Source organism: Thunnus albacares, chromosome 6, assembly GCF_914725855.1.
Source record: "Thunnus albacares chromosome 6, fThuAlb1.1, whole genome shotgun sequence".
NCBI classification, from domain to species: Eukaryota; Metazoa; Chordata; class Actinopteri; order Scombriformes; family Scombridae; genus Thunnus; species Thunnus albacares.
Window position 1 is genome coordinate 1,647,501 of NC_058111.1, and position 23,839 is coordinate 1,671,339.

At 39.5% G+C, this 23,839-nt stretch overlaps 2 protein-coding genes across 2 annotated transcripts in view; both read left to right on the top strand.

The window, feature by feature from the left end:
- Positions 1–6,883, top strand: part of LOC122984709 (protein phosphatase 1 regulatory subunit 14A-like) — a 21,916-nt gene extending 15,033 nt beyond the window's left edge. The window contains exons 2-4 of the mRNA XM_044355316.1: positions 2,557–2,637; positions 4,059–4,091; positions 5,043–6,883. Of these exons, the coding sequence (XP_044211251.1) occupies positions 2,557–2,637; positions 4,059–4,091; positions 5,043–5,180 (252 nt within the window). The 3' untranslated portion in view covers positions 5,181–6,883. The remainder of the gene's footprint in view (positions 1–2,556; positions 2,638–4,058; positions 4,092–5,042) is intronic.
- An 11,319-nt stretch (positions 6,884–18,202) lies between these two features.
- Positions 18,203–20,068, top strand: LOC122984495 (P2Y purinoceptor 14-like). The gene is made up of 3 exons (XM_044354972.1): positions 18,203–18,272; positions 18,386–18,645; positions 19,331–20,068. Exons 1-3 carry the CDS (start codon positions 18,246–18,248, stop codon positions 19,995–19,997), a joined length of 954 nt encoding a protein of 317 aa, XP_044210907.1. The 5' UTR covers positions 18,203–18,245; the 3' UTR covers positions 19,998–20,068.
- The last annotated feature ends 3,771 nt before the right edge of the window (positions 20,069–23,839 follow it).

Sequence of the window (23,839 nt, forward strand, 5' to 3'; positions counted from 1 at the left end):
TGCAGTTGGATCTTTTCAAACTTAATTTTCTCAAGTCACCGTTCATTCATCCTCAACAACACCAAGATCACAAAAAACACATAAACGTTGCTCTTCAGGAACATTTATTTATATCTGCTGGCAGTAAAGTACCAGATCTTACCAGAGCACTCAGGGACCTTTACGTTTTCTGTTTTCTGTAATTTTATATATTGTTTAGTAGTAATGATACATCATTTGCATTGTTTTATACACTCAGTGAGCACTTTATTAGGAACACCTGCGCAGTCTAATACAATCTAATACAACAGCTCTGCTTTAAATTCTGCTTTTACAAAACTTTCAATTTTTGTTGATGTTGTCGGAAAGGTGATAATCCTACTTTATGTTTATTATTGAGGTTATAGTGTGTTGGTGTACTAGAGAGCATCAGATTATTTAAATATTTCCTAATATTTTGTTCAGCCCATTAGGGGGACAAAATATCAGGAACACCAACTCCTCAGTAATAATGAAGAATTAAGGATTTTATATTAAGAATTTATGGCAGAGCTTGTTTTTCGGGAAACTAAATCACAGCAATCTATCTATCTGACATCAAGTGAGCTAATGACAACTGAAACGTATTGATTAGCATCAGCTGGTCGACCAGTCGTTTCTCAAACTGAACTGGTCCTTTAGTTTCCCTGTTACACTCAGCTATGTGCACGATCTGTAAACACACACACTCACACACATATACAAACACACACACACACATATACACACACACATATACAAACACACACACAGTGAACTGATGTGAACTGTGGCTGGTTGTCGACCATATATGGGCAACAGACAGTAAAAACTGAAATAGCAGGAAACAGATGAGGGACAGTGTGTGTGTGTTTGTGTGTATCTGTTTGTCTGTGTGTGTGTGTGTGTGTGTGTGTGTGTATGTGTGTGTGTGTGTATGTGTGTCTGTGGCATCCCTGGCATTTAAAGTTTAAAGAAAGGTCTCAGTGTGGCCTTTATATACAAACCCACAGATGAAAACATCAAATAGCTGTACACACCCCCTCTGCACTCTGAGTCTGTTTGTTGTTTGAAAAAGTTACATTTACTCAAGTACTGTACATAAGTACAGTTTTGAGGTATTTGTACTTTACTTGAGTATTTCCATGTGATGCTACTTTCTACATTTCAGAGGGAAATATTGTACTTTCTACTCCACTACATTTATTTGACAGCTTTAGTTACTTTTCAGATGAAGATTTGACACAATGGATAATATAACAAGCTTTTAAAATACAACACATTGTTAAAGATGAAACCAGTGGTTTCCAACCTTTTTGTCCTTTGACGTCTTACAAAAAGCAGTGTGTAGTCGGGGTCACATTTCACATGTCTATGAGTTGATTAGAGAAAAAATCCCAAACTGAAAACAGATTTGTGTATCAGAACTTTGTTTTTTCTTCTTTCCTCTCCCATTAATCATCTCACCACCCCTCAGATTTATCTGCTGACCCTTTGGAGGGGCCCGACCCCTAGGTTGGGAACCACTGGACTAAACTAGCTAACTGTATATAAAGTAGTGTAAACTAGCTCCACCTCCAGCAGCTACAACAGTAACATGCTGCTCTAACACTGATGCTTCACTATTAATAATCTAATGATGTCATATATAATAATATATCAGTCAGAGGGACCAAACCACTACTTTTACTGCAATACTTTAACTACATCAAACTCATAATACTTATGTACTTTTACTGCAATACTTTAACTACATCAAGCTCATAATACTTATGTACTTTTACTGCAATACTTTAACTACATCAAGCTCATAATACTTATGTACTTTTACTGCAATACTTTAACTACATCAAACTCATAATACTTATGTACTTTTACTGCAATACTTTAACTACATCAAGCTCATAATACTTATGTACTTTTACTGCAATACTTTAACTACATCAAGCTCATAATACTTATGTACTTTTACTGCAATACTTTAACTACATCAAGCTCATAATACTTATGTACTTTTACTGCAATACTTTAACTACATCAAGCTCATAATACTTATGTACTTTTACTGCAATACTTTAACTACATCAAGCTCATAATACTTATGTACTTTTACTGCATTAAAGTATCTGAATACTTCTTCCACTGCTGATGTTTACACTGCATCTCTTCTATTTTTAACAGATTTTTTGTCAAAGATCGTCATCAGAACATCTTTTCCTGGAGTTAAACAGATCCAGTATTTCCACAGACTTTTCAGCTTTTCAGCAACAGAACTACAAACATGGCTCCGCTGTTCTCGTCTTCACTGTACGAGCTGTGAGCTCCGTCAGTCACCGCCTGTGGAAATACTGGATTTAAACGCTGGTTTCGCTTCAGGCAAAGATGTTCTGACCGCGAGCGTCTTTCTGAAACAACATGAAAGTCGCAGAAACAATCATGATGTGATAATTCTGTTGGAGATCGTCAATAGTCCCAAAGAACAGCTGCTGTTTGGTTAAAACACATGATGTATGAAATGTTGTCAGTAAAAATGATGAACACGTCTGTGATGTTCTTCAGGAGGAGGAGATGCCAGAGGAGGTGAACATCGATGATCTGCTGGACCTGAAGACAGCTGAGGAGAGAACACAGAGACTGCAGGTAACAACACACCTGTCCACATGTCTGTCTGTCATTCTGTCATTCTGTCAGTTATTACCTGCACTCTAATAAGCTTAAGGAGCAGTGTGAGTACTTTTGCACCCTGGGTTTTGCCTCTCAGGCTTCATACAGTCTGTGCTTTCTGCTGAAGAGTTTTTTAGGTTTAAAAATATTCTATAAACTATCTATATATGTTCATCAATAATCAATGTTCTCCTAAAAGGATGCTAGAGTCAAACATCACCAGAGTAGTGAAGTGTGAGCAGCAGCTGGTCCTGAAGTGTTTTTCCTTGTTCTGCATTTTCACTTCATTTATTTCTTTAACGATCCCCTTGATGTTACGGAGCATTGAAACTCTCCTGATAACATAACAATCCTACAAGTTTATATTCTGACACCAGTTTACATTATTTACACTTTGTTCCTGTCTTTGAGAATACTACAATACCCATGAGCCTCGGCTGCTGTTGCTATGTAGAAGAAGCCAATCAGAGGTGTGAATAATTAATTCAAAATGCTTCTTCGCTGAAGTTGTAAACAAAATGTGTCGCCATGGTTACTAAATTCACTTAAATCAGTTTTCTCAGCATAGTGATCTTTATCTTCTGTTTGCCGTTAGTAGTGCATGTGCCCGAATTTTAAGCTCTCTGATTGTTTGTTTCTTGCTGAAACACACCTACGGAGTCATAGTTAACTTTGACCCTGAAATTTTTATGTCCACAGTGTGGTAGCTTCAACTTTTTACTAAAGAACCAGATGTTTTCTAACACAGTTGTTCATCTTTTGTTGTGATGATTCAACCAGATGAGTTTCATGTTGATCCAAACTGTGGAAGAGAGAACCAAGAGCCATTATATAAAAGAAAAATGGACAAGATTTTTACTTCTGGACTCAGGGACACCTGAAATATCTCCTCCCGCTTCACAACTGTATTACATTTAAAGGACGAGTGCACAATGTTTCAAGTGTGACTTAAACCAACAGTCAGGAGCCCAAATGAGCATTAAAGCTGTTTTTCTTGCTGTAATCATTCCTCCTGTTCATACTGACCATTAGAAGATCCCTTCATAATGAATTTACAATGGAAGTGATGGAGGACAAAATCCACAGTCCTCCTGTGCAAAAAATGTATTTAAGAGTTTATTTGAAGCTAATATGAAGCTTCAGTGTCCAAATGAGTCAAATCAAGTAGATATCTTTCAACGTTACAGTCTTTTTATTGTTCACTGTTTATATGGACACCTGACTGCTGGTTAAACACACACTGGAATCATTAAGGATGAAACTCTTTGTAGTAAAGATATAAATACAACATTAAAGGAAACTAAACATGATTATTAGTAGAGTTGAGGTTTACACAGTGTTTGTATTTTTTATACTCCTCACAGGGTCTCATGTGTTTTTGTTCTTTATGTTTCCAGGAGATCCTTCACTCCTGTAACAACAACACAGAGGTAAGACCACCACAACATTATGACAAGTATAGTTTTAATCTGTGTGTGATGAGGAGTAACAGATAGTTAACCACTCTAACAAAACATCAGTTCTCAGTGTTGATGTGAAGCAGATGTGAGGCATGTAAACACTCGTCCTGTTTACTGTTACTTTCACTGTATTTATTAGTGTTTGAACTGAACGTCAGCATTTCACATTAAAACTACAGCAGACCAGGACTGTACACACACTTTGTATTCATGTTTTATTGTTTCTACACTGTAGTCGTGAGATAAATGATATTACATTCAGCTGAGAAATAAACTTGAGATAACACTTATCTAACACAGATAAGGAGTTAATGAATTATTGGAGGGAAATTTGTCACAAAGCGAATAAAAAGTGAAAGAATAAAACTGCAAGATGAAATCTTACAAATATAAGATCTCTCTTTTGTTCATAAATTAATGTTTTCACTTTTTACATTAACTTCTTATGTTTTGAACTAGTCACTGATTGAACTGTTTTAAGACTTTGGTGACCGGTTTACATTTTCTCAAGTGCCACTATCAGTAAAAAATTTTCCACTTGTGGAAGGTTTGCTTTTAGAGGCGGCGGGCCCAGAGGGGGTGGGGGGTGGGGGAGGGGAACAAATCAAAGAAAAAATACATATAAATATGCAGTACATTTTGCATTTTTGATGTAGCATTCTACATTTAAATCAATCTATAACAAATGAGTTATTGTGGGTTCTACAATGATGGCAATATATCTAAATAACAGAAGTGCTGCATGCATGTATTGTAACATGATGTATATAATGTTAATACTGTATAATAGTTAATAAATTATGTCAGAATTTTTATCTGCAGTTATCAAACTAGAAGAAAATTCCTGAACATGTTGATGATAGAGGGGGGCGCTCACATGTAGACGTATTTAATGCTCCCTCGTCTGTTTCCTCTCTGCAGGTCTTCATCAGTGACTTACTTTTAAAACTTGAGGGTTTACAGAAGCAGGAGGATCTGCACAACGACGGCATCGACCTCCCTCAGCTCCACATCTACCCCACCCGCCCAGGATCAGCCGACAGAGAGGTGCTGCACTGAGACAGCAAGCGTATCCACACACCCCCAACCTGCAACACCTCTAACCAGGAGGGGCTGAACTAGAAAACAAACACACCTAATGTCTCCATCCATCTAACCTGTTATTCCCAACATCAGTGCTCCCGCTCCTCCTTCTCCCCTGTTGATGCTCCTCAAGTCGCTAATTTGGTCACCAAAGCCACAGCCTCCACCTGTTCTCTGGACCCCATGCCCACAGCCTTGGTCAAAGCATGCCTACCTACCCCGTACCCGATCATGGTGGACATTCCTCCGGATGACCTCACCAACTACCGGCTGATCTCCAACCTTCCTTTTCTCAGCAAAATCCTAGAAGGAGCAGTTTCTGCCCAACTCCATCAGCACATGTCTAACCATGAGCTCTATGATCCCCTTCAATCTGGCTTCAGAGCACACCATAGCATGGAGACCCCTCTCATCAATATCACTATTGACCTCCTCATCGCTGCTGTTTCTGGTCACATCAATAGTCTCATCCTGCTGGACCTCTCTGCAGCCTTCGACACAGTCTCCCACACCATCCTCCTCAACTGCTTATCTGAATATCTAGACCTCACCGGTGCAGCTCTCTCCTGGTTAGAGCGCCAGTCATATCTTTCCAACAGGAAACAGTTTGCCACCATCAGATACTCCGGTTCCACACTGGCCCCTAAGGTTCTGTGCTTGGACCCTTCCTCTTTAATCTACATGCTCCCCCTTGGTCAGATCATCCGCCACCATGGTCCAAGCTTCCACTGCTATGCTGATGACACACAGCTGTATCTCAGCACTAAACCATCAGCTCAGCTCCCCACATGGTCTCTTGTCAACTGCCTGCACAAAATAAAAATCTGAATGTCATCTAATCTACTCAAGCTAGATAGCAACAAAACAGAGCTCATGGTTGTGGCTCCCAAGGCGCTGCTCTGGAAGGTTGGAGATCCTCTCTTCAATATGGATGAGTGCACCATCTGCCAGTCCCCAGACGTCTGCAACTTGGGTGTCATTCTGAACTCCACCCTCTCATTCCAGTCACACAACAAATCCCCAAAGTCGCTTTCTGCCACCTCAAAAACATCTCCAGACTCCAGCAAACACTCTTAGACTCCAGCTGAGCCCCTCATCCATACCTTCGTCACCTCCCATCTGGATTATTGCAATGGGGTCCTATCTGGGGTACCCAGCAAAGCCCTGAACAGGCTCCAGTATGTGCAGGACTCAGCTGCCAGGGTAACTCACCTGCACCAAGCCCTGGCAGCACGTCACCTCCACCTTCACTGGCTCCTGGTCAAGTCCTGCATCTCCTACAAAATCCTCCTCCTCACCTACAAGTCCCTCAATGCCCTTGCCCCCCATTACCTATCTGACCTTCTCTACCCTTATATCCCATCCCAGAATCGGCGGTCCTCAGACATGGGTATGTTCTCTACCCTCGCACCAGCCTGTGGACTTTTGGGGACAGAGCCTTCAGTGTGGCAGCCCCCACCCTTTGGAACTCTCTCCCGGCAGAGATCTGCAACGCTGCATCTTTGAACATTGAAAACTTACCTGTTCACCAAGGCCTATCAAGTTAATTCTGTCATCCCCGGCAGTCATTGCTGTTATTATTTTCTGTTCTTGTATTATTTGTTTTGTCTGCCTCACTATGTGTAAAGCATCCTTCAGTCCCTTGAAAGGCGCTTTATAAATTAAAGTTATTATTATTATTATTATTATTATCACTCCACCCAATTATTTACATCCGCCCCAGTCATCATGACTGACCCAAACAGGAGGTGCTTTAAGGTAAAACAAACATACCCAGTCCGGTCCTGACAGGTGACCCCCCTTCATGTTCACCGTCCACCCCAACTATAAGGAGCCAGACTGAAAATCAAACAATCTGATCTGATCTGATGAAAAGTTTGAAAAATATAAATGCTGGTTTTTCACACAGCAAAATTCAGTCTTTGATGTGAAAAATATAATTCACATGCAAAATAATTGCATGAAAAATTCACTTCTGATGTGTGAAGACCTGAACACTGTAACTCTGGCACACCTGGTCCACTACATGACCAAAAGTATGTGAACACTTGAACATATGTAATAGTGTGAGTTGACTTGCAGCTTGCAGATGGAGTCAAGTTCTTCCATATCAAAGTGCGGAAACAATTTCTTTATGGAGCTGCTTGGTGTCATGTTGAAACCAATCAGCAGCTGCCGCATCTTGAGGCTTAAGTCCCTTAAAGTGACGGCTGCTAGCTGCTCCAACTGACTCCCAAAAAGAAGCATAAATTTCTCTATAGAAATACTTATTATGGTCTCAATCTCCAAATTCAGGCCCTTTAATAAGTGTGCTGGTGGTCATTTTGGAAATTACTGCTCTGTTAATAAGATTTGAAGACTTATAGTAGCTTTGATGTCTGCTGTGTGGGCGTTTATTGACAGCTGTGATTGACAGTTGGCTCACTTGCTGCTCTCCCGGCTCCGCAAGTCAGACTGTCGTGGCAATATTTCACAGAGTTTATTGTTACTTGATTATGATACCTGCCCTGTTAGCACAATTCAAACCGGCTCCAATGAAACCAACAGGTGACATCACACCTCCCCACGTCTGTCTTTATATACAGACTGTGGTTGAAACAGGAAACACAAGCTGTCCACATTCTTTTGGTCATATAGTGAATATTTTTACTTGTCAAACAAGCTGTCAGTTCAGATCAGCATGAGTGCCATGTGATAGTCTGTGTGCTGCATTAAATGTTGTGGACAGCACAGTTTACCTCACGATCATTGAGATAAAATGACTTTCCAGACCTGTAAAATCCTGTCTGGTAGTGTTATAAACTGTTTTGCAGGCATCTGATAAACAATTAAACACATAAACTGATCATTGTCCCACATCATCTTAACTTATTCTGTAACTCCTCCCAGGTGCATGAAGGCACTGCAGTGAGAAAAACAAGCGTACCTCTCCCACCGAGGTGCACAGTATGATCTACTGCAAGGTTGCAACCAACGATTCGATTAATCGAGTAGTGACTGGAATGTTAAGAAATAGTGAAAAAATGGCATTCACAGTTTCTGACAGCTCACAGTGATGTGTTCAGTTTGCTTGTTCTGTCTAACTAACAGTCCAAAACCATATTAAATTTACTGTCATGTATGACAAAGAACAACAACAAACCGTCACATTAGAGAAGCTGGAAACAAAGAACATTTGTCATTTTCAACTGAAAATAGCTGCTGATTCATTTTGTCAATCGACTAATCGATGAATCGATGCAGCTCTAGTATGAACTCTGAAAGCTGGATTAATTGATTTTCAGCAGAACCGTCTGTAAACACATCAGGTGAAAATATCAGCTTATGAAGAGGCTAACATGTTAGCAAATGTTGCCTACTTAAACATCCAGCGGACACAGAGCAACATGCTCTCTGTCTGTCTCTCCTTTTAGCTCTGGTTTGGTCTCTTTCCACTTTCTTCACCAGTTAGTCTCTAACTTTACCTGTCTGCTGGGCAGGTAGAGTACAGGTGCACTGTAGGTTTATAAGAAAACAGCTGAGACTGAACCAGACAGGAAATGTTTGAGAACAGGAAGTAAAAGAGGCCAAAAAGCATCAGTTGGTAAGCATAAATAATCAGTAGGTGCAGTGTTTTAATCTGTTATCAGTAAAGTTTGTCTGATCTTCACAGTTCTTCAAGTTTGTTGGAAACATAAACACAGATGAGCTAAAGGGACTTTTTGTTCCTGGCTTTACTTAAATGAATTTAGTCACTGGGACTTTTTGGTCAGAAATGCCAAATTGTTTCAGGTTTTGTAACCCTGCAAATTTCAGCCAAACATAACGCTTTGTTTTTGTCACAAACCTTCCATTTTTCACACCAAATTCAATAGAGTTTCCCCTTCAGTGTTGGTCGCTTGTTTGAAATCCTTCCGGTGACGCAGCTGTTTTCCTGGTTTCGGTCAAACTGAAGTCTGTTTGCAGTGTCAACACAACTCAGCTCATATCAGATCAGTGTGAACAACAGTCCTTCACACCGATGCTGCCGCAGTGTGTGTTCACATAACAAGCATCCCGTCATTTCACACAAAAACATCATGAGTGTAAATCCTCTCTGTTTGTATATATTTGATTCTTGCTTTTTATCCTTTATTGAGAAGGAAAGAAAACATAATTTTCTTACTTATTTCCCTGCATACAGTATCACAAAACACACACACAGAGGAACCTTTGTACCTTTCGGCTCTTTCTGCTTTCAGTTTTGTACTCCTGCTGTTCTGCTTTGTACATTTTGTAGCTGTCGGTTGAAGCCTTGTATTGTTTGTACATGATTTTAAATAAATCTGCGTGACAATGATATCTCCTGCAGAGATGTTCTGTTATTAATTAAAGGATCATTTAACAGTTTATTAAAACTCCTAGTTTTGTCCGTCATTTCTAACCGTTCTGATAACATAGTACTCGACTTAATTGCTGAGATCTGAGAACAAAGTCACACCGCTGATAACAAGTCAGATGGGGCAGGAAGTCAAAGTCAGAAATGGGCCAGATCACAGCCACAGCTCAGTCTAATGTGCTGGAAAACCTCTGCACATAAAACATGTTTGCAGATGAGTCACTGATGCCACTGACCCATAAAGGCCTTAATTCAGCCGTATGATCTGAATCTTGTGCTATTTTGGCTCAATAAAAGCATCGCCGTCTCACCCTTTGAGTTGTATAATGATGTCATTATTAAGATTAAATATGTCCGGTCTGTTTCCTCTCCTGTTCTGGTGAACATGAACCAACTTTACCGTCCAAATTTAGCCTTCAGAGTTTCATTTCCTCATCAAGCAGGAAGAACAAAATGTCTAGATCACAGGTGACAACTTCACATTTTAGCAAACTTGTGCATTTGATTAAAATAAGAAATAATTAACACTGATCAATCTACACAAAGATTGATCAGTAACCATGAACAATGGTGGAAACAGTAATCAAATCCTTTACTGCAGCAAAAGTACCAATACAGCAATATAAAAATACTCCATTACAAGTAAAAGTCCTCCATGAAAAATCTTACTACAGTAAAAGTACATAAGTATTATGAGCTTGATGTAGTTAAAGTACTGCAGTAAAAGTAGTGGTTTGGTCCCTCTGACTGATATATTATTATATATGACATCATTAGATTATTAATAGTGAAGCATCAGTGTTAGAGCAGCATGTTACTGTTGTAGCTGCTGGAGGTGGAGCTAGTTTACACTACTTTATATACAGTTAGCTAGTTTAGTCCAGTGGTTCCCAACCTAGGGGTCGGGCCCCTCCAAAGGGTCAGCAGATAAATCTGAGGGGTGGTGAGATGATTAATGGGAGAGGAAAGAAGAAAAAACTAAGTTCTGATACACAAATCTGTTTTCAGTTTTTGGACTTTTTCTCTAATCTTTGATTTTTGCTGAAATATTGGATCATTTGAACATTTATTGAAATGAATATCCATTGTGTCAAATCTTCATCTGAAAAGTAAGTAAAGCTGTCAAATAAATGTAGTGGAGTGGAAAGTACAATATTTCCCTCTGAAATATAGAAAGTAGCATCACATGGAAATACTCAAGTAAAGTACAAGTATATCAGGACACATTTAAATATAAGAGTCACACCACCCTCTGCTGGTGTCACACGGTGCTGCACCAACACTGATTCACAGATGACAAACCCACCTGTAATCAATTTAACTTCCACTCTGACTGGACTAATCATGGCTAATAACTACATTTAGACTAATTAGATAATAATTAGCACCAAACTGATAAAAAACCAACGGAGATCTTGGATCTGACAGTGATGTGAAACAAAATAGGTGCTCTTGATGCACAGGTAGGCAGCCAAATAAAGTAATGTGGTAGTTTGACCTTGAGGGAGACCAGTGTTCCACTAAAATAAAGACTTATTAACTTTTGCACGCTGGCGAAGATATGAATGTGTCTGAACATCTTTACTTGTCTTTTCAATAACATGTTATACACACCCATAAACACACACATTTCTCTACACATATCCATATGTTTATATATATAAACACACACACACACATAATAAAAAAAACATTTAGCTCAACGTCCCAGTATCTATCTGAGTGTTAACATTTTAAAAATGTAAAAATATATTCTTATTGTTTCTTGTTCATTACTTGTTATTTATTGTCATTTTATAAATACAAAATACAAATTAAAGGAAAAACCTGAATAAATGAGTGGAGAAACAAATGCAGGTGCGCTGCGTGGTACAATCAAGCAGTTAACATCCAATCATGCTCTGTAGCTTGTGTACAAATGTTGAGCAGGCCCAGCTGATTCTGATTTTGTGTCAAGATGGCGAGAGGAAAAGATCTAAGTGACTTTGAAAGAGGGTTCATTGTTGAGGCACTTTAAGGTACTTCAGCCTCATGTTGTTTCCAGTAAACTCAATCACAGCGTGACTCAGTTCAATACATGAACATACTGTCACTTATTCAGATGTGACTACATTAATCATATTATGTATGTTTACGTAATATCACAAAAATCAGATACATCCTTTCCCAAAAAGATGCAGAAAAACTAGTTCACGCATTTGTTACTTCTAGGCTGGATTATTGCAATTCCTTATTATCAGGCTGCTCTAACAAGTCTCTAAAGACTCTCCAGCTGGTCCAGAATGCAGCTGCACGTGTTCTGACTAAAACTAGAAAAAGAGACCACATTTCTCCCATTTTAGCTTCGCTGCATTGGCTTCCTGTAAAATCTAGAATAGAATTTAAAATCCTTCTCCTAACTTACAAAGCCCTTAATGGTCAGGCACCATCATATCTTGAAGAGCTCATAATACCGTATTATCCCACTAGAACACTGCGCTCCCAGTATGCAGCTTACTGGTGGTCCCCACAGTCTTTAAAAGTAGAATGGGAGGCAGAGCCTTCAGCTATCAGGCTCCTCTTCTATGGAACCATCTACCGGATTCAGTCCGGGGTGCAGACACCCTCTCTATGTTTAAGAGTAGGCTTAAAACTTTCCTTTTTGATAAAGCTTATAGTTAGGGCCGACCAGGCTCGCCTTGGATCAGCCCTTAGTTATGCTGCTATAGGCCTAGACTGCTGGGGGACTTCCCATGATGCACTGAGCTCCTCTCTCCTCCTCCTCCTCTCCATCTGTATGCATTCATGTAACAGCAATGCATGTCACTAACTTTGCTTCTTCCCCGGAGTTTTTTGTGCTTTCTCATCTCACAGAAAAACCTGACCCCCGGGCCGAACCTTCGCGGTCCTTCACAGTCCTGATGGCATCCTTCCCTGGCTGTTGCTGCTTGTGCTTGTTGTTGTTATTGTTGTTGTTGTGATTGTTTTTCTTCTGTCCCCCCTCCCCCTTTCCCTCTCTCTTTCTCTCTCTCAACCCAACCGGTCAAAGCAGATGGCCGCCCACCAAGAGCCGGGGTCTGCTTGAGGTTTCTACCCGTTAAAGGGGAGTTTTTCCTTACCGCTGTCGCCAAGTGCTGCTCATGGGGGAATCGTTGGGTCTCTGTAAATTAAAGAGTACGGTCTTGACCTGCTCTATGTGAAAAGTGCCTTGAGATGACTTCTGTTGTGATATGGCGCTATATAAATAAAGATTGATTGATTGATTGATTGACCTCAGACCCGGCACTCTGGATGGGTATTTGGGGGCCAAGCCCCCCCAGATGACCTCTGTGCCCCCCCGCTGCATCCTGTGCACTCCCCATCCTTCCATTTTCTAATTATTAACATATTTTGTTGTTATCATTCGTGAACGTTGGTGGCATAGTTCCCACAACACACAGATATTCAGTTTACTGTCATAGAGGACTAAAGAAACCAGAAAATATTCACATTTGAGAAGCAACACTGAAGCAGCAATAATAACAATTATAATGTTATATAAATATGATTAAATTACATTACCATTGTGAAGGAGTTTCCTTTCCATGTATTGGTCTATAAATCATTACAATTAAAGATATAATCTGTAATTATTCCACATTAAAGTGTCTAAAAACAACTAGACCTAGGTTATATGTTTTGTTGAGTTGTGTACTTACATTATCCAAAATGTTTCCAACAATTTTCAAACCCAGAGTAATCTGTAATTTTAATCAAAGTAACGGACCGTTTCATTTGGTCTCCTGTCAATGGCGTCATACCTCCTCTACCAAAGAGTAAACACGCACAAGATGCATACGGCGGCGCTGTGTTTGTCCACCATGATTGTGTCTAACAAAGAGTATATGCATACAAGATAATATGTCAGTATTGTGGTTGTTCAACAGAAACTGGTATAAATGGACTTTTATTCAGTTTTAAGCCACATTTTTATGATAAACCTTTTAGATCTTGGTCGTCTTTAACTACATCTTTTAACTGGATGAAGGATTTTTGTCATCAAACGTCTGGATCTTAAGTTATCAGAGAAACAAGCTAAACAAATGTTAGCAGCAGCCCGGCTAGAAGCCCCTCCACAAAGTTCGGTGCTCGTCGAACATCGTCAGAGAAACACTGATTTTTTATGTGAAATAGCTTTATTCCATATTTTTACTGTTTTAATCCCCATGTACATTTGTTGTTGGAGAGGAGGAGACCTCTGCGGATAATTCAGCTCCTGGTAGAAACCTGCTGAACATCTGGATCTTAAGTTATCAGAGAAGCAAGCTGAGCAAACGTCAGCAGCAGCTCAGCTAGCAGCCCCTACCAGATGTCCAGTGCCCGCTGAACAATGTCAGACAAACACAAATTTTTAATGTGAAACTGCTTTATTCAGTGTTTTTACCTGTTTTAATCAGCGGGTCTGTTTGTTTTGGAGAGGAGGAGACCTCTGTGGATAATTCGGCTCCTGGTAAAAACATCCTCAACCATGAACACTGGAGTAATCCTAACCTGAAGAAACTGGTTGTTTAATAATGAAGACAACAACTCCCATGATCCCACACTACTTCACACCATCATCAAACTCTGTCTTTTGTTATTGTTTTGATTGAGACCCCTAGCACCTGAAATTACATATTGTGCATTTAAATGGATCTCTGTTTACGACATGATTCTAGTGTTATAGTTCGTATGTGTCTGCAGGTGGATTTTGACGGGCCAGTCTGAGTCTAAAGACCCAGCTGATTTTTATTCCCACTCCACCACTGACCACAGCCGAGCTAATTTGATGCTTAGTGACACAGCAACAGCCCCAGTAAAACCTAACTCTATTTCTTTTGTGGTCCTCCAACAAACAATGAACAAAAAACAGGAAATGACATAGCATCTGAACAGCAGTGTGTGTGTTTTCTGAGCCATCATGCAGTAACCATAAATTCAGCTCTTCCTGTCCTGTGAACGCTGCACAGAAGGAGGCATTAAAGCAAACAGTTTGTATCAGAGATCTCCACTGACAGACAGACAGGTGAGTCCTGCAAATATCTCACTTTCAGTTCTTTGTGCTTCTACTGTTTTTATGTTCAAATTTGAAGTTTTTTGAAAATATAAAATCTAATATATTTTCCAAGACAACTTAAGATAAAAATGGTTTTAAACAACTCTTGACACTGGGAACAGAGTTTACAAGTAGTTAACTACAGTCCATGTGAAATGGTTTCTGACTACAGATAATCGATACCCCCGCCAGTGTGGATAAGGCACCGACAGACGGCTGCCATCTACCTCTGACCTAGGTATCGAACATCGTTCCCAAAATCTACACACACGACTATCCTAGTCTTGCTTAGGGAACCAAATTCATCCTTGAACATTCAGTTCTAGTTCAGTACACATTACACAAATTGTGTAAATTCCTCAGGAATGGTGCAAGACATTAAGTTATGTTAATTTGTCACAAATTAAAATTAAATAAAATAGTTTGAAGAAGGCTTGAATAGAGTTTGTCTCGACCACATATAGTGGAACTTTCAACACATGTCCATGACAATTTTGTAGTGATGTTTTCATAGTTAATTTTAACACACTACTGATCTGAACCAGTTTACAGCTTGTTGAGAATAAAAGGTGTGATCATCTATTTAGAAGTATTTCATGGTTCACAATTAATCAAAGGCTTTTTAAATCTAAGAATACTGCTCCCACTACTACCTTCATCCAAACTACTTTTGATGGTTTCTGTAAGATAACATACAACCATCTCAGTTGAATCCTTTAAAATACCAAATTGTTTTGGGTTTAAAAGTTGATTTCTCTTTTCAAGAACTTTTGAAATCAGTGGTTTAGTAGTCTGTAGTTGGTCTGTAGTCACATGATTCATCAGGTCCCCCAGATGTACCACTTTTAACATAAGATAAGAAAACTTTATTGTCCATTACATCACATGAAATAGAAATTTGCCTTCTGCATTCTGGCAACACAGTGTAAAACTGACAGTAAAGAGCAGCTAAAATACATAAATATACTTTCAGCAGCAGCAGTGCTCATGGGCTGTGTTTTTGTGTTTGTGGGGGTGGGGGGTGGCTACAGCAAAGGGCACAAATGACTTCTTCTTCCCATTTTTCCTGGCTAATGGGACCTTGAGTTTCCTGCCAGCAACAGATGGAATGATGAGTGAAGGGGGTGGGTGGGATTGTTATAGACTTGGGTTGCCTTTTTGGTTGTGGACTGGTTGTATAGGTTCTGGAGTTGCAATTGTTTATTTCCAATGATCTTATCCAGCCCAAATGAACATTTTACTTCATTTGTATATATGGAGAACAGAAGGGGAGATAAAATGCACTCCTGTGGAACGCCGGTGTTCAGGACAAGACAGTCAGAGATCAATTTACCTAGTGGGCTATTGGCCTTACAAGTGTTGCATTGTGTTTTTAATATAAGAAACATATCTTTTTATGGCAATCCATCCAGTAGTTGTTGAAATATTTACATCTGTACCAAATTAGAGGACCAAACAACAGACACCATCTTAGCCTGGCTAACAAAGCCACAGAAACATAATTGTCAGATATGTCTATGAAAATTCTGGTAACGTTATATCTAGAAGTATTAAGTTAAAGGAAAGTTCACAATTTTTCAAGTGTGCCTTTCCTCGTTGTGGGGGCTCATCAGTCGTCTGCTTGCCGTCCCCTTTGGAGCTGCTATCCCCTGTGGGCCCGCCGACCACCAGCGTTTTGTGCCTCTTAATTTTCCTTGTATCCACATAAAGGTAACTCATGCTTTGCACATGTGAGCACAATGTCAACTATAACTTTTATATGCTCCCGGTTTCTTTCTATTATCTCACTTTGTCGGCCTTCTGTGTTGACAAGCTGATTGTGAGTGATTGTGCCATGTCTGGACTTGTCGCCTTCTCTGTAGTTATTGTATTTCTCCACAGCTATCTGATGAGCTCTGCTGGTTTCATGTTTATAACAAGCTGTGTTCATGTGTTTCTAATCCTTATATCCATGGCGTCTAAATTACTCTTCCCCACCTATCTCACCAAACTGCTGACACATTTTACAAAATACTGTATCCTTGCTACGTCTGTAATATAAAAATGCGTACTTCCTATACCAATATAAGGAGAAGCTCCTGGCCTCATGTCCAAAAACTGAGATGGGGTACTGTTTGAGTTTGGGCTGTGTTGCTGGTTCATCTATAGCTGAAAGGTCTACTGAAGTCAACGAGGCAGTCGCGGTGGATGAGATTGATGAAGAAAAGATGGGAATGGAAATACATACTTGAGAACATGACTGACTTTCACCTGGGTGAAACTGGCAGCCTTGTCCTTCAGTTATAGCCCCTTCTGTCCTGCCAACAGAACCCACATCCCACGTGGAGCCCACGCTAGCATTAGCTTGATTTTCACTAACATGCGGAGATGGTGGTGGAAACACCTGTGATGATGGGGCATAGGCAGTCGAGGATTCTGGCAACTCTGTTCAATTAGGAAACTCCAGGATGGCATTTAGACAGCATATTTATGTTCTTATCAAAAAGAAACAATGCACGTATCATACTGCGTGTCAGATGTGTTTTTCACGGGCACGTCACATGCAACACATGCAACATATCATTTGCATGAGATGTGCACGTGAAAAATGCGTCTGACACACTTCATGTCCAGACACAAGATGAGAACCCCTTGGCTGAGGTGGGGGCTCATCTCTACTCTGCAGAAGACAGACTCTGAGGACTTTTTATTTTTTGTCACGATCAAGACACACAAACAGACTTATTAATATAATATTATTTTATAATATTACTAATGTAATATTAATATTCAACTAAACAACAAAATGCATGTTCAGGCAGGCAGACTGGGCCCAAGGTGGGCCCCTTTGTAACTGGACCCGGGGCAGCCACCCGTCTGCCCACCACTCACTCCGCTACAGCACTAGTGGTTACAACCCTTTCAGTCACCTATGTTCATTTGCTACCTGTTATACATCAGTATATTCCAATAATGTACAAGACAAATCTGTTTAATCACATCAGATTTAAATTTTAACTTTACATCAAATTTTTTCAATCAAATCAATTATTTATTTATTTATTGTATTAAATAATGGAATCAAATATGAATCAATTATAACTTATGCATCATGAACATGGTGCATTTATGCAACAGCACTTACAGCAGATATCCACTTGATATGACTAACTCAGACTGCTGAAGCCTCATATAAGCTTCACATCAACTTTTAAATGACTGTGTGGACACACTGTGGATTTTGGCCTCCATCACTTACATTGAAAGCACATTTGAAGGGGATCTTTTAATATCCAGTATGAACAGGAGGAATGATTACAGCGAGGAAAACCTCTTTCACTGTTCATATGGACACCTGACTGCTGAAAGACATGCTTAACAAAGCATTGCTTTAGATTTAATCCACAAGGCTTCTTCCTGTCTTACATGTGTAATGATAAAGTCAGCTGATGGTTCAGTAGGATACATAGTTAATGTGTCAAACTATATTTAACACTATAAGGATGATATAATTGTGTTCACCCTTCTTAGAACCTCCACAAACATGGGTGACCTGGTAGGAGAAGGAGTGACCTCAGTCATCAACAAAACCAACAATGATGATAATATGACTCACTGTGATCAGGTCGACACATCAGCCCACCTCTTCTTCATGCCGGTCTACAGTCTGGTGTTTCTGGTGAGTGTCCAATATTCACATTACAGTCACATTTCCTCATCCTCCGTATGCTAATCAGCACACATGTTAATCTCTTAAAAACCTGTCCTGAGTTCCTCTTGTTTCCTCTCCAGGTGGGTTTGGTCCTCAACAGCTTCACCATGAAGGTTTACTTCTGCTCAGCTCAGCAGCAGGTATCCAGGATCATGATGGTCTACCTGAAGAACCTGGCAGTCTCCGACTTCCTGCTTTGCCTTTACCTCCCCTTCCGCATCATCAACTACACCAACAGCTCCATCACCTTCCACCTGGTCCACTGCAACTTTGGAGTCTCCACCTTTTACCTCAACATGTACGCCAGCATCCTGTTCATGGGCTACATCGCTGCTAACAGGTCGATCCCCCACCCTAGACTCCAACACACCATGCAGTTTATCAGTGCAGTTAACACTTTTTATAAATATTTTATTGCCTTATTGTCTGTTTTTATATTCCTGCATATTATCTTTATACTGACTCTACAGAGTAACAGCAGTAACTACAGCTGTAAGTTCTTACAGTCAAATAAAAAACTGACTTCAAACTCAGAAAATACAGATGAAAACTGAAGTTAACCTGAATTATATTTATAATTTCAAACAACAACCTGTGCAGTTCAATAAATGAACAGATCTGAATCCACTGAATGAAGACAAGGGGTTTATACAACATGCAAAATTTAGTCAAGATAACTTTTGTTTGCGTTAGAAGAGCTATTTGTATTTGTTAACTTAACCTAAACTATGAATGCAGCCCTTTCACTCATATTCTTAATTTGAAACAAGTTACATTTTACAATATACAAGTTCAAGTGAGTTTATCTTCCCATATGCACAGACATAGAATACAAGCACATTGGAACTCCTGCAAGCTGAAATGGTCATGAGCTTTCTCCATGTCCTCGTATCATTGCAGGAGTAAAGAGCTGGTCCTCTCCTCTAGAACTAATATTAGAATCTTCATTCCTCATGAAATCTGTGGTTTGATGTTTTGTATCACTGTTAATCAGTGAAATAATCTGCTGACGCCTGCCTCTCCAGGTATCTGAAGATCATCCATCCTTTAGGAAATCACATCCTGCAAACAGTGCAGGCTGCCCGCATCATCTCCATGGTAACCTGGGTTTTCCTGCTGGCCATAGTGATCACCTACGTCACCTTGTCACTACTCACACAGGAAACTCTGACCGATGTCCCTGACACCTGTGACGCCTTGCTAAGCGCCCAGGTCATTGTGTTCTTCAAAATCAACCACATCTGCTCTGCTGTCACCTTCCTGTTTGTCTTCGTCTCCCTGGTCTTCTTCTACTACAGCACCTCCCGCAGAATGTTGCTGGCACAGCAGAGGCAGCCGGCATCCTCCAGCTGCAAGAAGCTCATGAAGTCACGCAAGAAAATGTTGGTGCTGGTCAGCGTCTTCTGCATTTGTTTCGTGCCGTACCACCTGGTTCGCCTTCCCTACACCTTCCTGAGGAGGCGATGCTCTTTGAGCCTGATGTTGTACTACCTGAAGGAGACGACCATCCTGTTGTCAGTTCTCAACATCTGCCTGGATCCACTAATCTACTTCATCTTTTGTGAGGCGTTCCGGGCTCAGCTGAGCCGTCCACATAGCAAGAAGGCAAGGAGGCGCAGTGAAGGGCAGCCGAGAGCCACAAACAGTGAGGCATCGCCCAGCACTTCAACAAGACAAACCGATGGGCTGTAACTTAAAGGATCATTCTGGTGATTTTCTGTATTTTTCTTCTTGAGAGCAGGAAAAAAGTGTTGCACACACACTCTGGCTCCATTTATATTTCTCTCTTATTCGAATGATGTTTCGGCCCTCAGGTCTTCTTCAAATTCAACAATCATATTAGGACACAGGCACGGGTATGTTATATAGGCTACACCCTAGTAACACAGCTGATGGTGATTAGATAATCATGTTCCACCATTAGGGTGAGAAAAACAATCAAAAGGCCTTCAGAAAATCAAAACTTTTAACAAACAGTGACAGGAACTACAGCCAATCAATTCTCTTCAAATAAACTGACAAAAACCAATATGTTTCATACCACATATAGAGATTCAAATTTTACATTCTCTTTGGTTAAGCACATTCAAATATGTTAAAAAATACATTTATGTTGAATAGATTTCTAATAGATATACAGAAAAAGTTAAACCTCATCTGTAGATAAACATCATAAACAACTTATTCTAAATATCTACTAAATAGAGGAACATTACAGAAAACACTTCAAGTCATAATCTATATTTACTCCATGAGGTGACAGGGTTCTCAGACGGTGGATCCAACAGTGTTCCCTCCTGGAAAGTAAAACATCCAAGGTACCTTGGAGGGAGTAATACTTTCTCAATAGAAATATATTCTAGAGAGGAAATATGATGATTAAATTCAACAGAATGTGCTGCTACTGGATAATTCATGTTTTTGCATCTAATAGTGCTTCTATGTTCAGCAATATGAGTTTTCAGTGCTTTACTCATCTTTCCAACATACGACACAAGGCCTAGTGATGAGATAAATGACTGACTTAGTGTGACTTAAAAAACTCCTTTAATAGGGATCTCTTTACATATATACATACATACTTACTTATATACCATGAGAGGTCGTTCTTTGAATGCACCATTGAGTTGAAAATCAGATTCAAGTATATGCCAGTGTTTTGTTATTATTCCCTTTATCTGTTCTGCACTCTCAGAATACTTTGCTCTAAATATTATACAGTCATTTGATTTCACCGTAGGTTTATTTTAAAAGATCAGACCTAGATCTGTCTTTTATTATAGTGGCTGCATCATTTAGGACAGATTTTTTTGTATCCTCTTTGTTAAAAATTGTTGTGTCATTTGTCATTTCATTCATGTTCCTGTCAAAATGATCAATTTTCTGGCAAATTCGCTTTAATCAGCAAAACTGACTAAAAGGGAGAATTTTTTTTAACAGTAAGGGATGATCAGAGCAGGTCCAGGGTCTTTCTCTTCTTCCCGTGTCATGTATAGCTTTTCCTCTGCCTTGACTCCTTCTTCTGACTGTCATGCCTGGTTCGTCTATGGTTTGTTTGGATAAAAAACTGGAATTTGAGGCTGTTCAGCTGGTCAGTTTTTTTACGTCCTGCAGGCCGTCTTCTGGGGCTCTGTTCAGGGTTCCTCCAGTAATAGATGTTGCCCTCACGCGCATCCTTCTTGTCTCTGTTGAATTTTTTCATTTCCATTTCTTTGATCTCTCTAGAGAGCACGTCATTGAATTTTCCTTCACTTCTTATTGCTTGGGATAAAGATAGAAAGAAAGTTTTTTCTTATCAATTGACCATTAACCCTCATTCTCTAACTTGTATTTGGGCTCATTTGAAGAGAAGTTTGTTTATTCTAATCATGGCTTCAAGGAGAATATATTCTTATAGAAGAGGTATTTGGATGATGTGTTTTGTTTGTTTAAAGGGTCCAAGATGCATCTAGAGTCATTTTTTACATACCTCAACTCATGTTCTGAATTGAAGTCATTTACTATGAATTATGACAACAAACGCATCAGTTTTCTGGGCAGGTAGAGTACAGGTGCACTGTGGGTTTCTTAGAAAACAGCTGAGACTGAACCACACAGGAAATGTTTAAGAACAGGAAGTAAAAGAGGCCAAAAAGCATCAGATGGTAAACATAAATAATCAGTAGCTGCAGTGTTTTAATCTGTTATCAGTAAAGTTTGTCTGATCTTCACAGTTCTTCAAGTTTGTTGTTGATCTGAATCTTGTGCTATTTTGGCTCAATAAAAGCATCGCTGTCTCACCCTTTGAGCTGTATAATGATGTCATCAGTAAGATTAAATATGTCCGGTCTGTTTCCTCTCCTGCTCTGGTGAACATGAACCAATTTTACTGTCCAAATTTAGCCTTCAGAGTTTCATTTCTTCATCAAGCAGGAAGAACAAAATGTCTAGATCACAGGTGATAACTTCACACTTTAGCAACGTGTTAAAATACTGAATAACTCTCTCGGTCATGAACCAAATTTAGAGCAAACAGGATCCATAAACTTGTGCATTTGAAGAGGAAACACTTTTAAAATAAGAAAAAATCAACACTGATCAATCTACACAAAGATGTAGTTAAAGTATTGCAGTAAAAGTACATAAGTATTATGAGCTTGATGTAGTTAAACTATTGCAGTAAAAGGATATAAGTATTATGAGCTTGATGTAGTTAAAGTATTGCAGTAAAAGTACATAAGTATTATGAGCTTGATGTAGTTAAAGTATTGCAGTAAAAGTAGTGGTTAGGTCCCTCTGACTGATATATTATTATATATGACATCCTTAGATTATTAATAGTGAAGCATCAGTGTTAGAGCAGCATGTTACTGTTGTAGCTGCTGGAGGTGGAGCTAGTTTCAACTACTTTATATACAGTTAGCTAGTTTAGTCCAGTGGTTCCCAACCTAGGGGTCGGGCCCCTCCAAAGGGTCAGCAGATAAATCTGAGGGGTCATGAGATGATTAATGGGAGAGGAAAGAAGAAAAAACAAAGTTTGGATGTGAGAAGTTTAGAGGGAATAATCACTATTTGGTGGAGCTGTTAACAACTCATAGACATGTGAAATGTGACCCCGACTACACACTGCTTTTTGTAAGACGTCAAAAGCCAAAAAGGTTGGAAACCACTGGTTTCATCTTTAACAATGTGTTGTATTTTAAAAGCTTGTTATATTATCCATTGTGTGTTTAGTTACTGAAAAGTAACTAAAGCTGTCAAATAAATGTAGTGGAGTAGAAAGTACAATATTTCCCTCTGAAATGTAGAAAGTAGCATCAAATGGAAATACTCAAGTAAAGTACAAGTGTACAATCAAGCAGTTAACGTCCAATCATGCTCTGTAGCTTGTGTACAAATGTTGAGCAGGCCCAGCTGATTCTGATTTTGTATCAAGATGGCGAGAGGAAAAGATCTAAGTGACTTTGAAAGAGGGTTCATTGTTGAGGCACAGATGGCAAGAGCTTCCGTCACAATTTATACAGTTTCAATACGCACAGTGACTAAAGTGACATCTGCATTTAGATCTAAGGGAATGTCATCAGGAAATAAGGGAGGAAACTGTGGTAGTTGACAGTTTACATTTGATGCTGGTGCATTAGTGTGATATGCAAGGACAAAGAGAAGGTGACTGAGAATGTCAATGCAAGAAAAGAAGAATGCACATTTGAGAGTTCAGTGGTGCAGAAACCACAGGCACTGGTCTACAGAGAGGTTGAAAAAAGTGGTTTGGTGAGATGAGTCATCCTTCACCATATTCTCAACAGGTGGACGAGTGCATGTTTGAGACACTTCATGTAGGTTTTTCCTTTAATGTGTCACCCGGCTGTGTGTATGTACATGGATATATATTCATATATATTTATATGTTTCTGTGTTAACTTGTCATCTTTTGTGAAACACATTGTTTTCTTTTGCATGTATTTGTATTAAACACATTTTGTAAATAAACTGTAAATAAATTGCCATTTGTCAATGGCGTCATACCCCTCTACCAAAGAGTATAGTGCACAAGA

Bases quoted from the DNA above. Each gene is read 5' to 3' on its own strand.
- LOC122984495 (XM_044354972.1), top strand. From the start codon at position 18,246: ATGCCGGTCTACAGTCTGGTGTTTCTG. The intron at 18,273-18,385 runs GTGAGTGTCCAA...TTTCCTCTCCAG, and splicing joins TCTACAGTCTGGTGTTTCTG to GTGGGTTTGGTCCTCAACAG. The intron at 18,646-19,330 runs GTCGATCCCCCA...CTGCCTCTCCAG, and splicing joins GGCTACATCGCTGCTAACAG to GTATCTGAAGATCATCCATC.